Source organism: Leucoraja erinacea, chromosome 21 (genome assembly GCF_028641065.1).
Source record: "Leucoraja erinacea ecotype New England chromosome 21, Leri_hhj_1, whole genome shotgun sequence".
Taxonomy (NCBI): domain Eukaryota; kingdom Metazoa; phylum Chordata; class Chondrichthyes; order Rajiformes; family Rajidae; genus Leucoraja; species Leucoraja erinaceus.
In genome coordinates, this window is record NC_073397.1 from 34,911,209 (window position 1) to 34,925,029 (window position 13,821).

The 13,821-nt window shown below is 41.5% G+C and overlaps 1 protein-coding gene across 4 annotated transcripts in view; it reads left to right on the forward strand.

The window, feature by feature from the left end:
* LOC129707520 (tumor protein D54-like) overlaps nt 1-13,821 on the forward strand; it is a 48,196-nt gene that overhangs the window by 24,767 nt on the left and 9,608 nt on the right. For all 4 annotated transcript variants that reach the window (XM_055652631.1, XM_055652634.1, XM_055652630.1 and 1 more), the window contains 2 exons: nt 1,363-1,464; nt 11,371-11,419. In XM_055652631.1, coding sequence (XP_055508606.1) covers nt 1,363-1,464; nt 11,371-11,419 — 151 coding nt within the window. The remainder of the gene's footprint in view (nt 1-1,362; nt 1,465-11,370; nt 11,420-13,821) is intronic.

Sequence of the window (13,821 nt, forward strand, 5' to 3'; positions counted from 1 at the left end):
GGATATTGTTCAATCAAAACTTACTGTAGCCCACTGAATTACTGCACAAAGGCATCAGATAATAAAACCATGATTCGGTTAGTGATTTGGGACAAAATGTAATACATTCATTTCACTGCGCCTTCGGGTGCATGTGACGAATAAATTTGACTTTGACTTTAAATCTATTCTGTTACTTGGCCTGACCGTTCTTGAATGTTGCATTTACTTTTTCTTGAATGTTTGCCTTATTTATTTAAGCTTTAGATGTTTCTATTTTGTCAGATATTCCCTGTTTTTACTTTTGTTTTAAGATGCTCTGAGTTTGCGTCTTTGTTCCTATTTCCTTGTGACTAGGCCACAGTTTTTATTTGATAGTGCTTCTGCCAATTGCCTTGATCTGTTGCTACTGTTTACAGACATTGTACAGTTTTTGAATTATTGCCAGATTGTAATTTAAGTTTGGCTGGTGAATTACCCGGCCCCTTGTGAGTGTTGGCTGCCATTGTGTTATGTGAGGTGAAGTAGGCCAGGACATGTCTGCTTCCTGATGGGCATGTGTGATTCTTTAATACTTCCTCAGTCAGTACAAATTGGTACTGTCCCAACAGCATGTTCAGGTGAGGAGCTGGTGACATCTGTTGATGCGAAGAAAACCCTGAAATGGATAACAAAGAACGAGGTAATCAGCAAAGAAAATGAGGTTCCTGATCTGAAACATCACCTATCCATGTCCTCCTGAGATGTTGCCTGACCCGCTGAGTTACTCCAGCAAGTAGGACCCATCTATGTCCTCCTGAGATGATGCCTGACCCACTGAGTTACTCCAGCACTTTGTCTTTCATTTTTTTTCTCTTGAAATGGGTGTGTTTAATGCTTGCTTGGAAATAGAATTCCAATTCTTTATGCTTCCGTTCCTCAGCCTGGTTTTCGTTTTGAGTCTGTTTGTGTGTAGGAGAGTTGTGATTTTTATTTAGTTTTCATTTAAAATATTTCAAACAACAGTATTATGTATGTAAGGGTTTGCACTTTTAGTTCGTCATAAGTTTCATCCGAGAGTGCTGGACAATAATTTACAAAACATTTTAATTCACCCAGGCTTGAGAATGAATCAATAATTGTAATCTGCTTTTTTTTTTTTGTTGCCTACTTTCGGCTTGACAAATTGTCTCCATTTGTCATCTTGTCTAGTTATCTCATCATTGACGCCATGTGTGTAGCCACAATAAAGTTTCTAATCCACTCTTTTTTACATGGGCATTGGTAGGTAGGGACATTGTAGGGTTTATTTTGCGATTTCTTTGTATTCTGCAATGTTTAGCAGGTTTGATGATGTGATTAAACTAGATGTCAATAAACTAATCTTTATTTTTTTAAACACAGTTACAAGAAGACTCAAGCGACACTTTCTACAGCTGGATCCAAGACTTCGAGCGCCATATCTAGTGTTGGGTCAGTGCTGAGTAGGACGCTGGGTGAAATCAAGTAAGTTTGTTCTTGAAAGACTCTTGCACTTCAAAAAATTGTGATGCAGGCATTAAATTCAATTAGTGGCTCTTTAAATTATCTCATTATCTCTGTTAGTAATGAATCTTTAATCATTTACAATTTTCATGTTGTTTTGGTGTTTTTTCTTGAATTTGGTGAAACCTGGTAAAAATCCATCTTGCAGAAAAAAGTCTTCAAAATAATTTTGGCTCTCTCTCTTCCCCTGGAATAAATGATGCAATTGCAAAAATATTGGTATAGAACCAATCCACCATCACCTGACTTGCTTGTTCAACGTAATTATGCATCCAGTGTTTTAAATGAGCAGGGCAATGTAAAATGCCGATATTCTGATTATTGACAGTAAAAAAAGATATTGGCTAAATACACATGAAATTCATTTTAAAATCGGTCTATTGACATTAGGGTTAATTTTATCTGTTGCTGTTGAACTTTATTGTTGAGTTTTTAATGTTTAATGTTATTTTGTGGGGACTGTTAATATTCTCACCGCATATATCCCTACGTTGATATGTAGGAAAGAACTGCAGATTCTGGTTTAAATCGAAGGTAGACACAAAATGCTGGAGTATGAAGAAGGGTCTCGACCCGAAACATCACCCATTCCTTCTCTCCAGAGATGCTGCCTGTCCCGCTGAGTTACTCCAGCATTTTGTGTCTCCCAACTGTGATACTCTTAGTATTTGGGAACAATCTTGGCTGTGACTCCATGCTTTAATTATCCAAATGTCCCTTATAGAAATTGTACCTATATGGACAACATTTTATTTAATGGTGATTGATTGGACCCCAGTGTTGATGAAGGAATTGCATGCTAATCTTTAATTTAGTCGCCAACCTTGCATAGTTTTATCAAAGGCGCAAAATCATCATGACAATTAGATGGCATTTACTGTTAACTAATTGGGCTAGATGATTTTTTTTCTTGAATTTCAAAAACCAACGTTTTAATTCTCTACTGTTTAGAGCGTCAAATGTTGCATGTTGTGTCTAGGTTTCCTGCATTTCGTAATCTAACATCAGCTTCATTTTGCTATGAACTAGCTAATCAAACAAGTAATCTGCTGTGCTGTCACTCGCTTTATTAGTATGAAACTAAACTGCTGGACTAAGGTACAGAATATTTTTCTGTCGTGAAATGTGAACCTTGTATTGACAGGTAAGTATCATTTTAGCCTCTCTTCACATCAGTTACAGCATTACAGCGCCAACATCTGGTTTAATTGCAATCAGTCACAGTGAACTGAACCAGAAACATAATTTGAGATTTCTTCATATTGGACACAGTGAATAACATAGCCCATTTGACCACTTGATTTTTTTTTTACATCATTAATTTTATAAATGTTATGCAATGGGGTACAGACATGCAAATGTACAGACATGCATTAGTGCAGTATTAACAAGAGGCAATTTTTAATATCAATTTGGCTAATACTTAATGTAAACAAGAGTGCTTTGTTTCGCTCATTTTTCTGTGCAGTTCCCATGTTCATAAGGTGCTGAATTGTCTTTTGTGACCCATTTGACAAAGTATTTCAGCATCCTTCATATGTTCTGCCAGAGATTTTGTTTGCTCCCCCTCTCACAAAGCAACTATTTTGGAAACCAGTTGTTTTTTGTGCTATTCATAGAAACATAGAAAAATAGGTGCAGGAGTAGGCCGTTAAGTCCTTCGAACCAGCACCGCCATTCAATATGATCATGGCTGATCATCTAAAATCAGAACTCCGTTCCTGCTTTTTCCCCCATATCCCTTGATTCCTTTAGTCCTAAGAGGTAAATCTAACTCTCTCTTGAAAACATCCAGTGAATTGGCCCCACTGCCTTCTGTGGCAGAGAATTCCACAGATTCACAACTATCTGGGTGAAGAAGTTTTTTTTCTCATCTCAGTCCTAAATGGCCTATTCTTAAACTGTGTCCCCTAGTTCTGGACTCACCCAACATCGGGAACACTTTTCCTGCATCTAGCCTGTCCAATTGTTAAGAATTTTATGTTTCTTTCAGAACCCCTCTCATCCTAAATTCCGATACAAGCTCAGTCGGCCTATTCTTTCATCATATGTCAGTCTTGCCATCCCAGGAATTAACCTATGGCGAACCTATGCTGCACTCCCTCATTAGCAATAATGTCTTTCCACAAAATAGGAGACCAAAATTGCACACAATACTCCAGGTGCGATCTTACCAGGGCCCTGAACAACTGCAGGGTCCTACTTGCTCCTAAACTCAAATCCTTGCTATGAAGGCCAACATGCCCTTAGCTTTCTTCACTGCCTGCTGTACCTGCAAGTTTACTTTAAGTGACTGATGTACAAACACACCCAGGTCTCGTTGCACCTCCCCTTTTCCTAATCTAACACCATTCAGATAATAATCTGCCTTCCTGTTCTTGCTACCAAAGTGGATAGCCTCACATTTATCCACATTATATTGCATCTGCCCACTCACCAAGTCACCCTGCAGCCTCATGGCATCCTCCTCGCAGCTCACACTGCCACCCAGCTTTGTATCATCCGCAAACTTGGAGATGTCACATTTAATTCCCTCAACTAAATCATTAATATATTTTGTAAATAACTGGGGTCCAAGCACCAAGCTTTGCGGCACACCACTAGTCACAGCCTGCCTTTCTAAAAATGACCTGTTAATACCTACTCTTTGCTTCCTGTCTGCCAACCAGTTCTCTATCCATGTCAATACCCTACCCACGATACCATGTGCTCTAATTTTGCACACTATCCTCTTGCGTGGAACCTTGTCAAAGGCTTTTTGAAAGTCAAGTTACACCACATCCACTGGCTCTCCCTTATCCATTCTACTTGTTACATCCTCAAAAAATTCCAGAAGCTTAATCAAGCATGATTTCCTCTTCATCAGTCCATGCTGACTTTGGACCGATCCTGTCACTGCTTTCCAAATGTTCTGCTATAACGTTTTTAATAATAGACTCAAGCATCTTCCCCTCTACCTATGCAAGGCTAACTGAAGAAGGGTTTCGGCCCGAAACGTTGCCTATTTCCTTCGCTCCATAGATGCTGCTGCACCCGCTGAGTTTCTCCAGCCTTTTTGTGTAACCTATGTAAGGCTAACTAACTGGTCTATAATTCCCTGTTTTCTCTCTCTCTCTCTCCTTTCTTAAAAAGTGGAGTTACATTGGCTACCCTCCAGTCCACAGGAACTGATCAAGAGTCGAGAGAACATTGGAAAATGATCACCAATGCATCCACGATTTCTAAGGCCAGCTCCTTGAGTACTCTGGGATGCAGACGACCAGGCCCTGGGGATTTATCTTCCTTCGATCCCAACATTTCCTGACCAATGTGGATTCCCTTCGGTCCCATCGTATTTCTGGGAGATTGTTTGTGTCGTAGTGAAGACAGAGCCAAAGTACTTGTTTAACTGTTCTGCCATTTCCTTGTTCCCCCAATATCAATTCACCTCCCCCTGGTCTTCCACTACCACACCCTAACATTAAAACTTGAAAATGTGCTTGACTTTTTGAATAAAAACATCTAATTTCATTATGAATTCCAAATAGAGACCAAGATTTATTTGTTAGAAATAGAAGATCCAATCATGTGAATAGAGTCTAGAATGCTGCGGCTTTCAAAACCATCCTGCATGCTTCTTGTGTTGTGTGTTGGAAGGAACTGCAGATGCTGGTTTAAACCAAAGATGGACACAAAATGCTGGAGTAACTCGGCAGGACAGCCAGCGTCTCTGGTGAGAAGGCATGGGTGATGTTTCAGGTTGAGACCCTCTGAAGAAATGTCACATATTCCTTCTCTCCAGAGATGCTGCCTGTCCCCGCTGAGTTACTCCAGCATTTTGTGCTTCTTGCTGTGTTGTGCTTATGCATGTTAAAATTTGCATTTAGATTTTTGAATTTTGTTTGGAATTGAGTAGTTGCATGTCTTTACTTTAGTGTATTCTAGATGTGCTGATTTTTGATTTTTTGTTGTTAACTAATTTTCTTTTTAGGCACATCAAAAAAAAAAGTTGTTCCTTTGTCTCAATGTTGAACATTTTCCAAACACAGGACCAGGGTCATTTTTTTTTTTTTTTAATATTTAAGATTGAGGGAGATTTCTCAGAAGCAGCTATGATGTATTGTTTTAATTTAGTTTTAGTTTTAGAGATAAAGCGTGGAAACAGGCCCTTCGGCCCACCGGGTCAGCACCAGCCAGTGATCCCCGCACATTAACACTATCCTACACCCACTAGGGACAATTCTTATCATATTTACCAAGCCAATTAACCTACAAACCTGTACGTCTTTGGAGTGTGGGAGGAAACTGAAGATCTCGGGGAGAACCCACAGGGAGAACGTACAAACTCCGTACAGACAGCACCCATAGTCAGGATCAAACCTGGGTCTCCGGCGCTGCATTCGCTATAAGGCAGCAACTCTACTGCTGCGCCACCGTCACCGCCCAAAGTGCTGGACAAATATTGGGAAAGCTGTAAAATATTAACTTGGCTCTTTGCATACAATGTTGTATTGTTGTAGAGCTTGAATTTCAAGCTTTTATTACTAGATATTTGAATGAATGGAAGGGAAGGAGTTGAAACAAGCTTGGTACTCGGATGCTGTCTATCCCCAACATTGGATATGAGAAGAGATGGGTGGAAATGCGTCAGTGTGAGGAGCAGAGCCTCTTCAAACAGGACTTTCCTGGCAGCGAATTAGACATAGTCATTCGGTGTGGAACCAGGCCCTGCAGCCCAACTTGGACACACTGAACAAAGAGTCCCATCTACACTAGTTCCACTTGCCTGAGTTAGGCCCAATACCCTCCAAACCTGTTAAACCATAATTAAGCAGTAATTGCAAAGGGCATTTGTCCCTTGCCGTTGCGATACAGGTGCAGGGCTAAATGTCTTTCTTTGTAGATACGCATTTCTGAAATGTATCCTTATTTTCTTCAGAGGGAGGTGGTTGCTATTTAACCAATTGAGTTAATGCCAGCTCTCAGCACAGACTTACCAATTAGATTTCCCTTACTTATTTCCTTGTAACCCATTATTACCTCCCATTGCTGTCAACTCCACCCGGATTTTCCGCCCACTCAACCTGCAATGGAGATAATTTACTGTGAACAATTAACCTGGGGTGTGCGAGGCAATCCGAGCACCTGGGACAAGCCCAACTGGTCACAGGCAAAACATGCAAACGCTGCAAAACTCGCCTGGTGGTCAGGATTGAACTTGGTTTACTGTAGAGATACTGTAGCATGGAAACGGGGCCCTTTGGCCCACTGAGTCCATGCCGATCAGCAATCGCCCTATTCACGAACGTTATTCGTCCGAGAAAACGCCCGTGGTCACAGGGAGAATGTAGGATGGAACCTGGGTCTCTGGCGCTGTAAGGCAGCAACTCAACCGCTGCATCACTGTGCTGCCCTGTTAGGAAGGAAGCAGACCCTGTTACAGCACCAACTGTTAACTACACCTTCACTGTGACATTCAGTCTTTTGCATCGAGGACAGTCACAAAATACACACTGTACCGTCTGTTTTTGTAATTTAGTCCCATGTTACTTTATTTTGTGTTTCCAGCCACTGCAGCTTTTACCCATTTATTTGTCAAACTCTTGAGTTGTTGCCATGAATTTTGCTATTATCACCATGTGACTTCACTGATTTCATGGGCCTCTCTGCATTCTGCTGTAATTGCTTCCAATCTCCGTTAAAACACTTAAGCAAGACTGTTTCCTTTCTTTCTCTTAAGTTGGAAACGTACCAGTCAGCCTTCACTTCAATAATTAATTCCCTTCCTTCAAAATTGATTGTTTGCATCTATTGTAAAACAATCTTACAACATGTTCAGAGGCCAATTAGCCTTCAAACAGCATGTCTGTGGGATGTGGGAGGAAACTGGACCTCAGTCATTTCATCTCACCGCTCCCTTCCGGCAGAAGGTACAGAAGCTTGAAAGCGGACACCACCATACTCAGGAACAGCTTCTTCCCCTCTTTTATCAGGCTTCTGAACTGCCCTTCTATAAGCTAATTCACCTCTACCCCATTGCGAACATTGGTCTGTGGAACTGATCCATTCTGCATTTCCCCTTTGCTCCACCTGCTGTACTTGAGTCTGTCCTGTTTGTATTCATGTATGGTATCTGATCTGTTTGGATAGCACGCAAAACAAAGCTTTCCACTGTACTTCAATACACCAATCAGTAATAAATGTAAACATGGTCACGGGGAGACCATGCAAACTGCACACAGACAGGACCCAAGGTCGGGATCAAACCCAGGTCTCTGGGGCTGTGAAGCAGCGGCTCTACCAGCTGCACCACTCTGTTGCCCGAGCTGAGCCACTGGGCACTGTACTGAGCCGCAACTCTTGACTCCCTGGGAATCTCTAAGCCATGACCACTCCGAGCAAAGGACGCACATTTTTGGAGGGAATGAGAACCTGGAACGCCTGCTTTGGGAGCAGCAGAAAGTGCCTATCAACTCAAACGACCCATCTGCCTGCCCCGTCAGATATCTCTTGTTCAATCAGTGCAAGAGCCTGTGATTCTTGCATTAGAAAACGTAGAAAACATAGACAATAGGTGCTGGGGGAGGCCATTTGGCCCTTTGAGCCATCACCGCCATTCATTGTGATCATGGCTGATCATCCACAATCTGTAGCCCCTGCCTGCCTTCTCCCCATATCCCTTGATTCCACTAGCCCCTAGAGCTCTATCTAACTCTCTTTTAAATTCATCCAGTGACTTGGCCTCCACTGCCTTCTGTGGCAGGGAATTCCATAAATTCACAACACTCTGTGTGAAAACGTTTTTTCTCATCTCAGTTTTAAATGGCCTCCCCTTTATTCTTAGACTGTGGGCCCTGGTTCTGGATCCCCAATATTGGGAACATTTTTCCTGCATCTAGCTTGTCCAGTCCTTTTATAATTTTATATGTTTCTATAAGATCCCTTTAAATTCTTCTAAATTCCAGTGAATACAAGCCTAGTCTTTCCAATCTTTCCTATGACAGTCTCACCATCCCGGGAATTAACCTGGTGAACCTACTCTGCACTGCCTCAATAGCAAGGATGTCATTCCTCAAGGAGAGGAGACCAGAACTACACGCAGTACTCCAGATGTGGTCACAATAGGGCCGTGTAAAACTGCAGAAGGACCTCCTATACTCAAATCCTCTCATTATGAAGGCCAACATGCCATTAGCTTTCTTCACTGGTCTGGTTAGCTAAAACCCAGAGCCTAACCAACTCTTGCTCAAAGATGGCAAACAGCTAGATAGTTTATGATATGTTTGCAAAGAATTTATAAATCCTAGTATTTTTGTCTTGACTCAGAAATACGTTCTCTCATATTAGTCCATTGTGTTCAGTTTGTATTACATTTTTTCTCTTTTTACAGGGAGTTATAATAATTCGGATATCATTTAATATTTGGATGTGTCTGTCGGATTTATTGCTTTGTGTCCATGTTTTGGAGTGTACTTCTAATCTATTTTTCATTCCATTGTTTTTCAAATGAACCACTTCCGAGAGTACATTTGTATACTTGAGTGCGATTTGTGATTTCCAAAAGCGGACTTTGTAATTAGTTCACAGCCCAAGATCTTTTGCCTGGAAATGCTCAGTATGGCTTGTTACATAGTTTTGGGTATTCTTTCCTGATGTTTAATTATTTTGAAATAGCACTTTAGAATCATTTGCAATGACACTTTGACTATCATCATCATGCTAGTCATCGGATGATTCTGTTGCTCTTCCATGAAGCAAGCTGGTGATATTTTATTGGCCTGGATTATCTCTGTTCTGGCTGACCTATCTTTCCTTTCTGTTATTGCCTTATTTCAGGTCTCACCCTTTTTCTCAGTCCTTTAGGTAAGATAAATGTGTCGCCTTCATCTCGGACATAGTTGAACATTTGACGGGGATTTCTGTGTTTGTGAAATTGCTTGATCACAGGCCTTGATTTGGCAGATTCAATTCCTGTTCAAAAGTGCATTCACACCACATCTGTGGCTGTCGTGTGAAGTGGTGTTGAGCAGTAAAAGGTGTTGAAGGCCATAAATTCAGTCTAAATTTGATTCCACACTGGAGCATAAAAATGCGAAGTGGTAGTTCGGTTTTTTCACAGCTCTGGCTATTCTGTTTCTGAACACAGTTCCCCCGCCTTTGATCTCTGTCCCTTGTTAAACTGGATTACAAAGTCATTCTTAGTCTAGACTACCTGGCGTGTTTTTGGAAGAGTTTGATTGAATGGCGGAGTAGACTTGATGGGCCGAATGGTCTAATTCTGCTCCTGTCGCTTATGATGGGGTGAAGGGCTGAATGGAGGGTGAAGTGTATTAGTAACTGACCTCCAGCCTTGTGCACTGCTCTTGATAATCTTACGCAGATTTAAGTTGTGTAAATTTATCAAAAGCCAATCAAAGAAATGGGGGATTCCCTGAAGGCGCAACTCTTCTGACATATTCAGATGGAGCCTGCTGCTGAAGTTGGTGTTGGGTTTGGGCCCCAGTGAACAGTCAAGTTAGCACTGCTCAAAGTTGACAATCTGGCTGTATTAATGATATCACCCCCCAGACACAATTGCTGCCCACGGCATAATGATTTGTAGCTGATGATTCATGGCTGTGTATATTCAAAGGTGATTATAAACACACCTATTGTAAGCCAGTTCCTCAGAGTGTGAGAACTGATGGACATCCCAGTGCTCATGCACTGTCTTCAGGCTCAGGAACAGTTCCTGATGCAGGTCCACCACTGATTTTCCGGCACCTCCTTTAATCCGGCCAAAATTATGCAAGCATTGCGTGTGGCTCACACTCTTTGGGGACCCGTGTCTCCATCTGAAAATACTTAAATCTTTGCTTTGTTGATCGTTAATTCTTTATTCAAGTTTCTAGCAGTCCATGGAGCTCCAGAGACAAGGGAGGAGTATAATTAGTGGGTCAGAGGTGTCCTGTTGGATTATTATTACATGACTTCTGTTAGTCTGGCATAACGGGTAATCTAGCAAGGCTCTGGAACCAAGGGTGCTGAAAAATTGATGGTGGGCCTGTACCCGTGCAATAGGTTTGGGACATGAGGAGAACTTGGTGTTTGTCAATCATTTACATTCATCATTCATTCATTCCCTGTATATTTGAACATTAATTAATTTGAAGATTGTAAACTTCTATTAAACTTCTTGTTGGTTGTAAGCCCGTGTTTACCTAGCTATTTAATTTGCTCTCTAATGGTTGATGTTGAAAAACTAATGTTTTGCTCTGTGTAACAATCTATCATGCCCTTTGGGCGAACTCAACTTTTTAACTTGAGCTATTTTTCCCTTTCTTAATGCTTCCAAGTAGCAGTTACTCCATACGTCATTCAATAAGCATGCCTGCCATGAGGTAATGTATTATTACACTAAAACTCGTTTTCCTTTGTGAAGTTACTACATTTCTGCTTGCACCTCTTGTCCAGGAGGTCACCTTTTGATTCCCCTCCCAAGTTTAGTGCTGCATTTTCAGGGCTCATTGTTTTGGTGCAGTTGTACAGTTTCAAGATTTGTGTACGATGTATTCTAGCGAAGGCCTCGAGATGGCTCTGGATCAGGAGCGAAGGTTCACGAGGAGAGCGAATGCCACCTGAACACGAGTCGGGGTCTGATCAACCACGGCTGGGTCGCCTGGGTGAGGGTGTCTGATGTTGAAAGACTCGAAACACCCAATGACCCCAGGCTACATCACACTGATGATGTGTTCAGGAGCATCAAGAGATGTATTTTTATCAATAATATTTAGAGAGAGATACGTTTCCACATTCTGTGGCTCTGACCTGTTGAATCGTCTGTAGATGTGTGTGTGTGTGTGCTTAATTATGACGCATTCAAACGTTTCCTCTTGTTCTTAATTTCAGGGAATCGCCTACCTTCAAATCATTTGAAGAAAGCGTTGGAAATCTAAAGGTACGATAAGAAATCTCAAATCCCAGCCACATTGTTTTAAAAAAAACACTGCTCATTGGAAAGCAAAATCAGGTTTTTAGAAATGGATTCACACTTAAAGCAGTTTGATTTTTTTTTTTTTACACACTGCAGCAAAAAGCTATTCTCACCCAGAAAACTTAACGAAGTGTAACCAAATTGTGGGTTCTAATTGACCATGTGGCCCTTGATGATAATTAACAAAGCTTTCCATGAAGTGTTGAGTGAGTTTTCAATCCATGTTCTATCCCGCAAATACCAATGGCAAAGTGGTTGAGGAGGAACTGCAGATGCTGGAAAATCGAAGGTAGACAAAAATGCTGGTCTCATGCTGCCTCACCCACTGAGTTTCTCCAGTATTTTTGTCTCCTTTAATTGCAAAGTGGCCGTGTTAGCGCATTAAATGGCGCAGCACGGTGGCACAGTGGTAGAGTTGCTGCTTGCAGCACCAGAGACTCGGGTCGATCCTGTCTGTGTGGAGTTTGCACGTTTTCCCAGTGACCATGTGGGTTTTCTCCAGCTACTCCGGTTTCCTCCCACACTCTAAAGATCAATGGTTTGTAGGTTAATTAGCTTTGCTAAAATTGTAAATTGTCCCTAGTGTGTAGGATACAGTTTATGTATGGGGTGATCGTTGGTCGGCACGGACTCGGTGGGCTGAAGGGCCTCTTTCCATGCTGTATCTCTGAAGTCTAAAAGGTAATTTACAATGATGGTCAATAATATTCTTAAAACACTTCATGGTCTGGGCCACAAATTAATAAAACAAATTTGGGAATCCCTGGGAATTTGAAACAATATTTATGTTCATTAATTCAAATTAGCATCAGATATCACCCTTTTTTGAGGGATTTTTATCCAATATTTTAGTAACTAAATTCAATGTTGAAGTGAAAGTTGCACAGAACTGGATTTTAGTGTTCTTCTGCTGAATCTCAATGCAAGTTATCGAACGGCCCTCGAAGGGACCATTGGCAATATATTTAAGGTGGGAATAGTCTAAGTAAAATGTTCAAGAGCTCTTTCTTACTGTGTACTGAGACTCTATCTTAATGGTAATTTTATGTTGCATGGAATTTGTAATGTTTGTTGTTCTACCCTTGGCTACAACCCCGACCTACATCACGCCTCTAACAGTCATCGCACAAGGATTTTTCCTATTGAAGGTTAACCCGTTATGCAGCGATGCTTAACATCAACTACTTGTACTGCTACTTAAAGCTGGCTAAACCGTCGAATCCTCAAAATCCATACATGCACCTACCGTATTGTTCATGTATTTTGACTGCTTGTATTACTAATTTGAGCTCACTAATACGTAGAATTCTCCAGTTCATACTTGTATCTATACTTGTATCATAGGTATCTATAATATGAGGATGTTGCCAGGACTTGTGGGACTGAGCTATAGGGAGAGGTTGAGTAGACTGGGACTCTATTCCTTGGGGCGCAGGAGGATGAGGGGTGATCGTATGGAGGTGTACAAAATAATGAGGGGAATAGATCGGGGGAATAGATACAGAGTCTCTCTTGATTAAGGTGAGGGATGAAAGATTTAATAGGAATCTGAGGGGTAACTTTTTCACACAACGGGTGGTGGATGTATGGAAGGAGCTGCTGGAGGAGGTAGATGAGGCAGGGACTATCGCGACGTTTAAGAAACATTTAGACAGGTTCATGGTTGGGACAGGTTCAGAGGGATATATGGGTCAAACACAGGCAGGTGGGACTCGGGTGAATGGGACATGTTGGCCGGTGCGGGCAAGTTGGGCCGAAGGGCCTGTTTCCACCTTGTAAGACTCTTACGATTCTAGTGTTGTCACAACACTCTTTAAGAGTTTTGCTTTGCCTTAACTCAGTGGAGTCCATAAATGAAATTGCACCAGGGTATTTACACCATACTTACAATTATTTTTCTGACCGAAATTGAAACGACTTAGAGAATTAATTGATTCGCAGGTTGAGTGGCTGAGCTGCTTCTGGCCTAGGAAAACGTGGGATACGGGGAGAAAGCAGGAACGGGGTACTTATTTTGGATGATCAGCCATGATCATATTTAATGGCGGTGCTGGCTCAAATGGCCGAATGGCCTGCTCCTGCACATATGGCCTGCTCGCTCCACATATTTGCTATGTTTCTACGTAGGAAAGATGGTGTCAATTGGAGACACTTGCTCTGTGGCTAAGATTTAAAGCATGCTGGATGATTCTGAGAATTTAATGCTCTTGCTCTGGGTAAATGAGGATAAACCCAAAAGATAAATACAAGTGGAATTGCCTGGAATGCTTAACACTGCATTTTATGCTGCTTCTGGCTGGAAAACTCTGTAACCTTTCATGAGCATCAAGAGGAGAGTTGATGTACGACAGGCTTGAAAAGGAGAA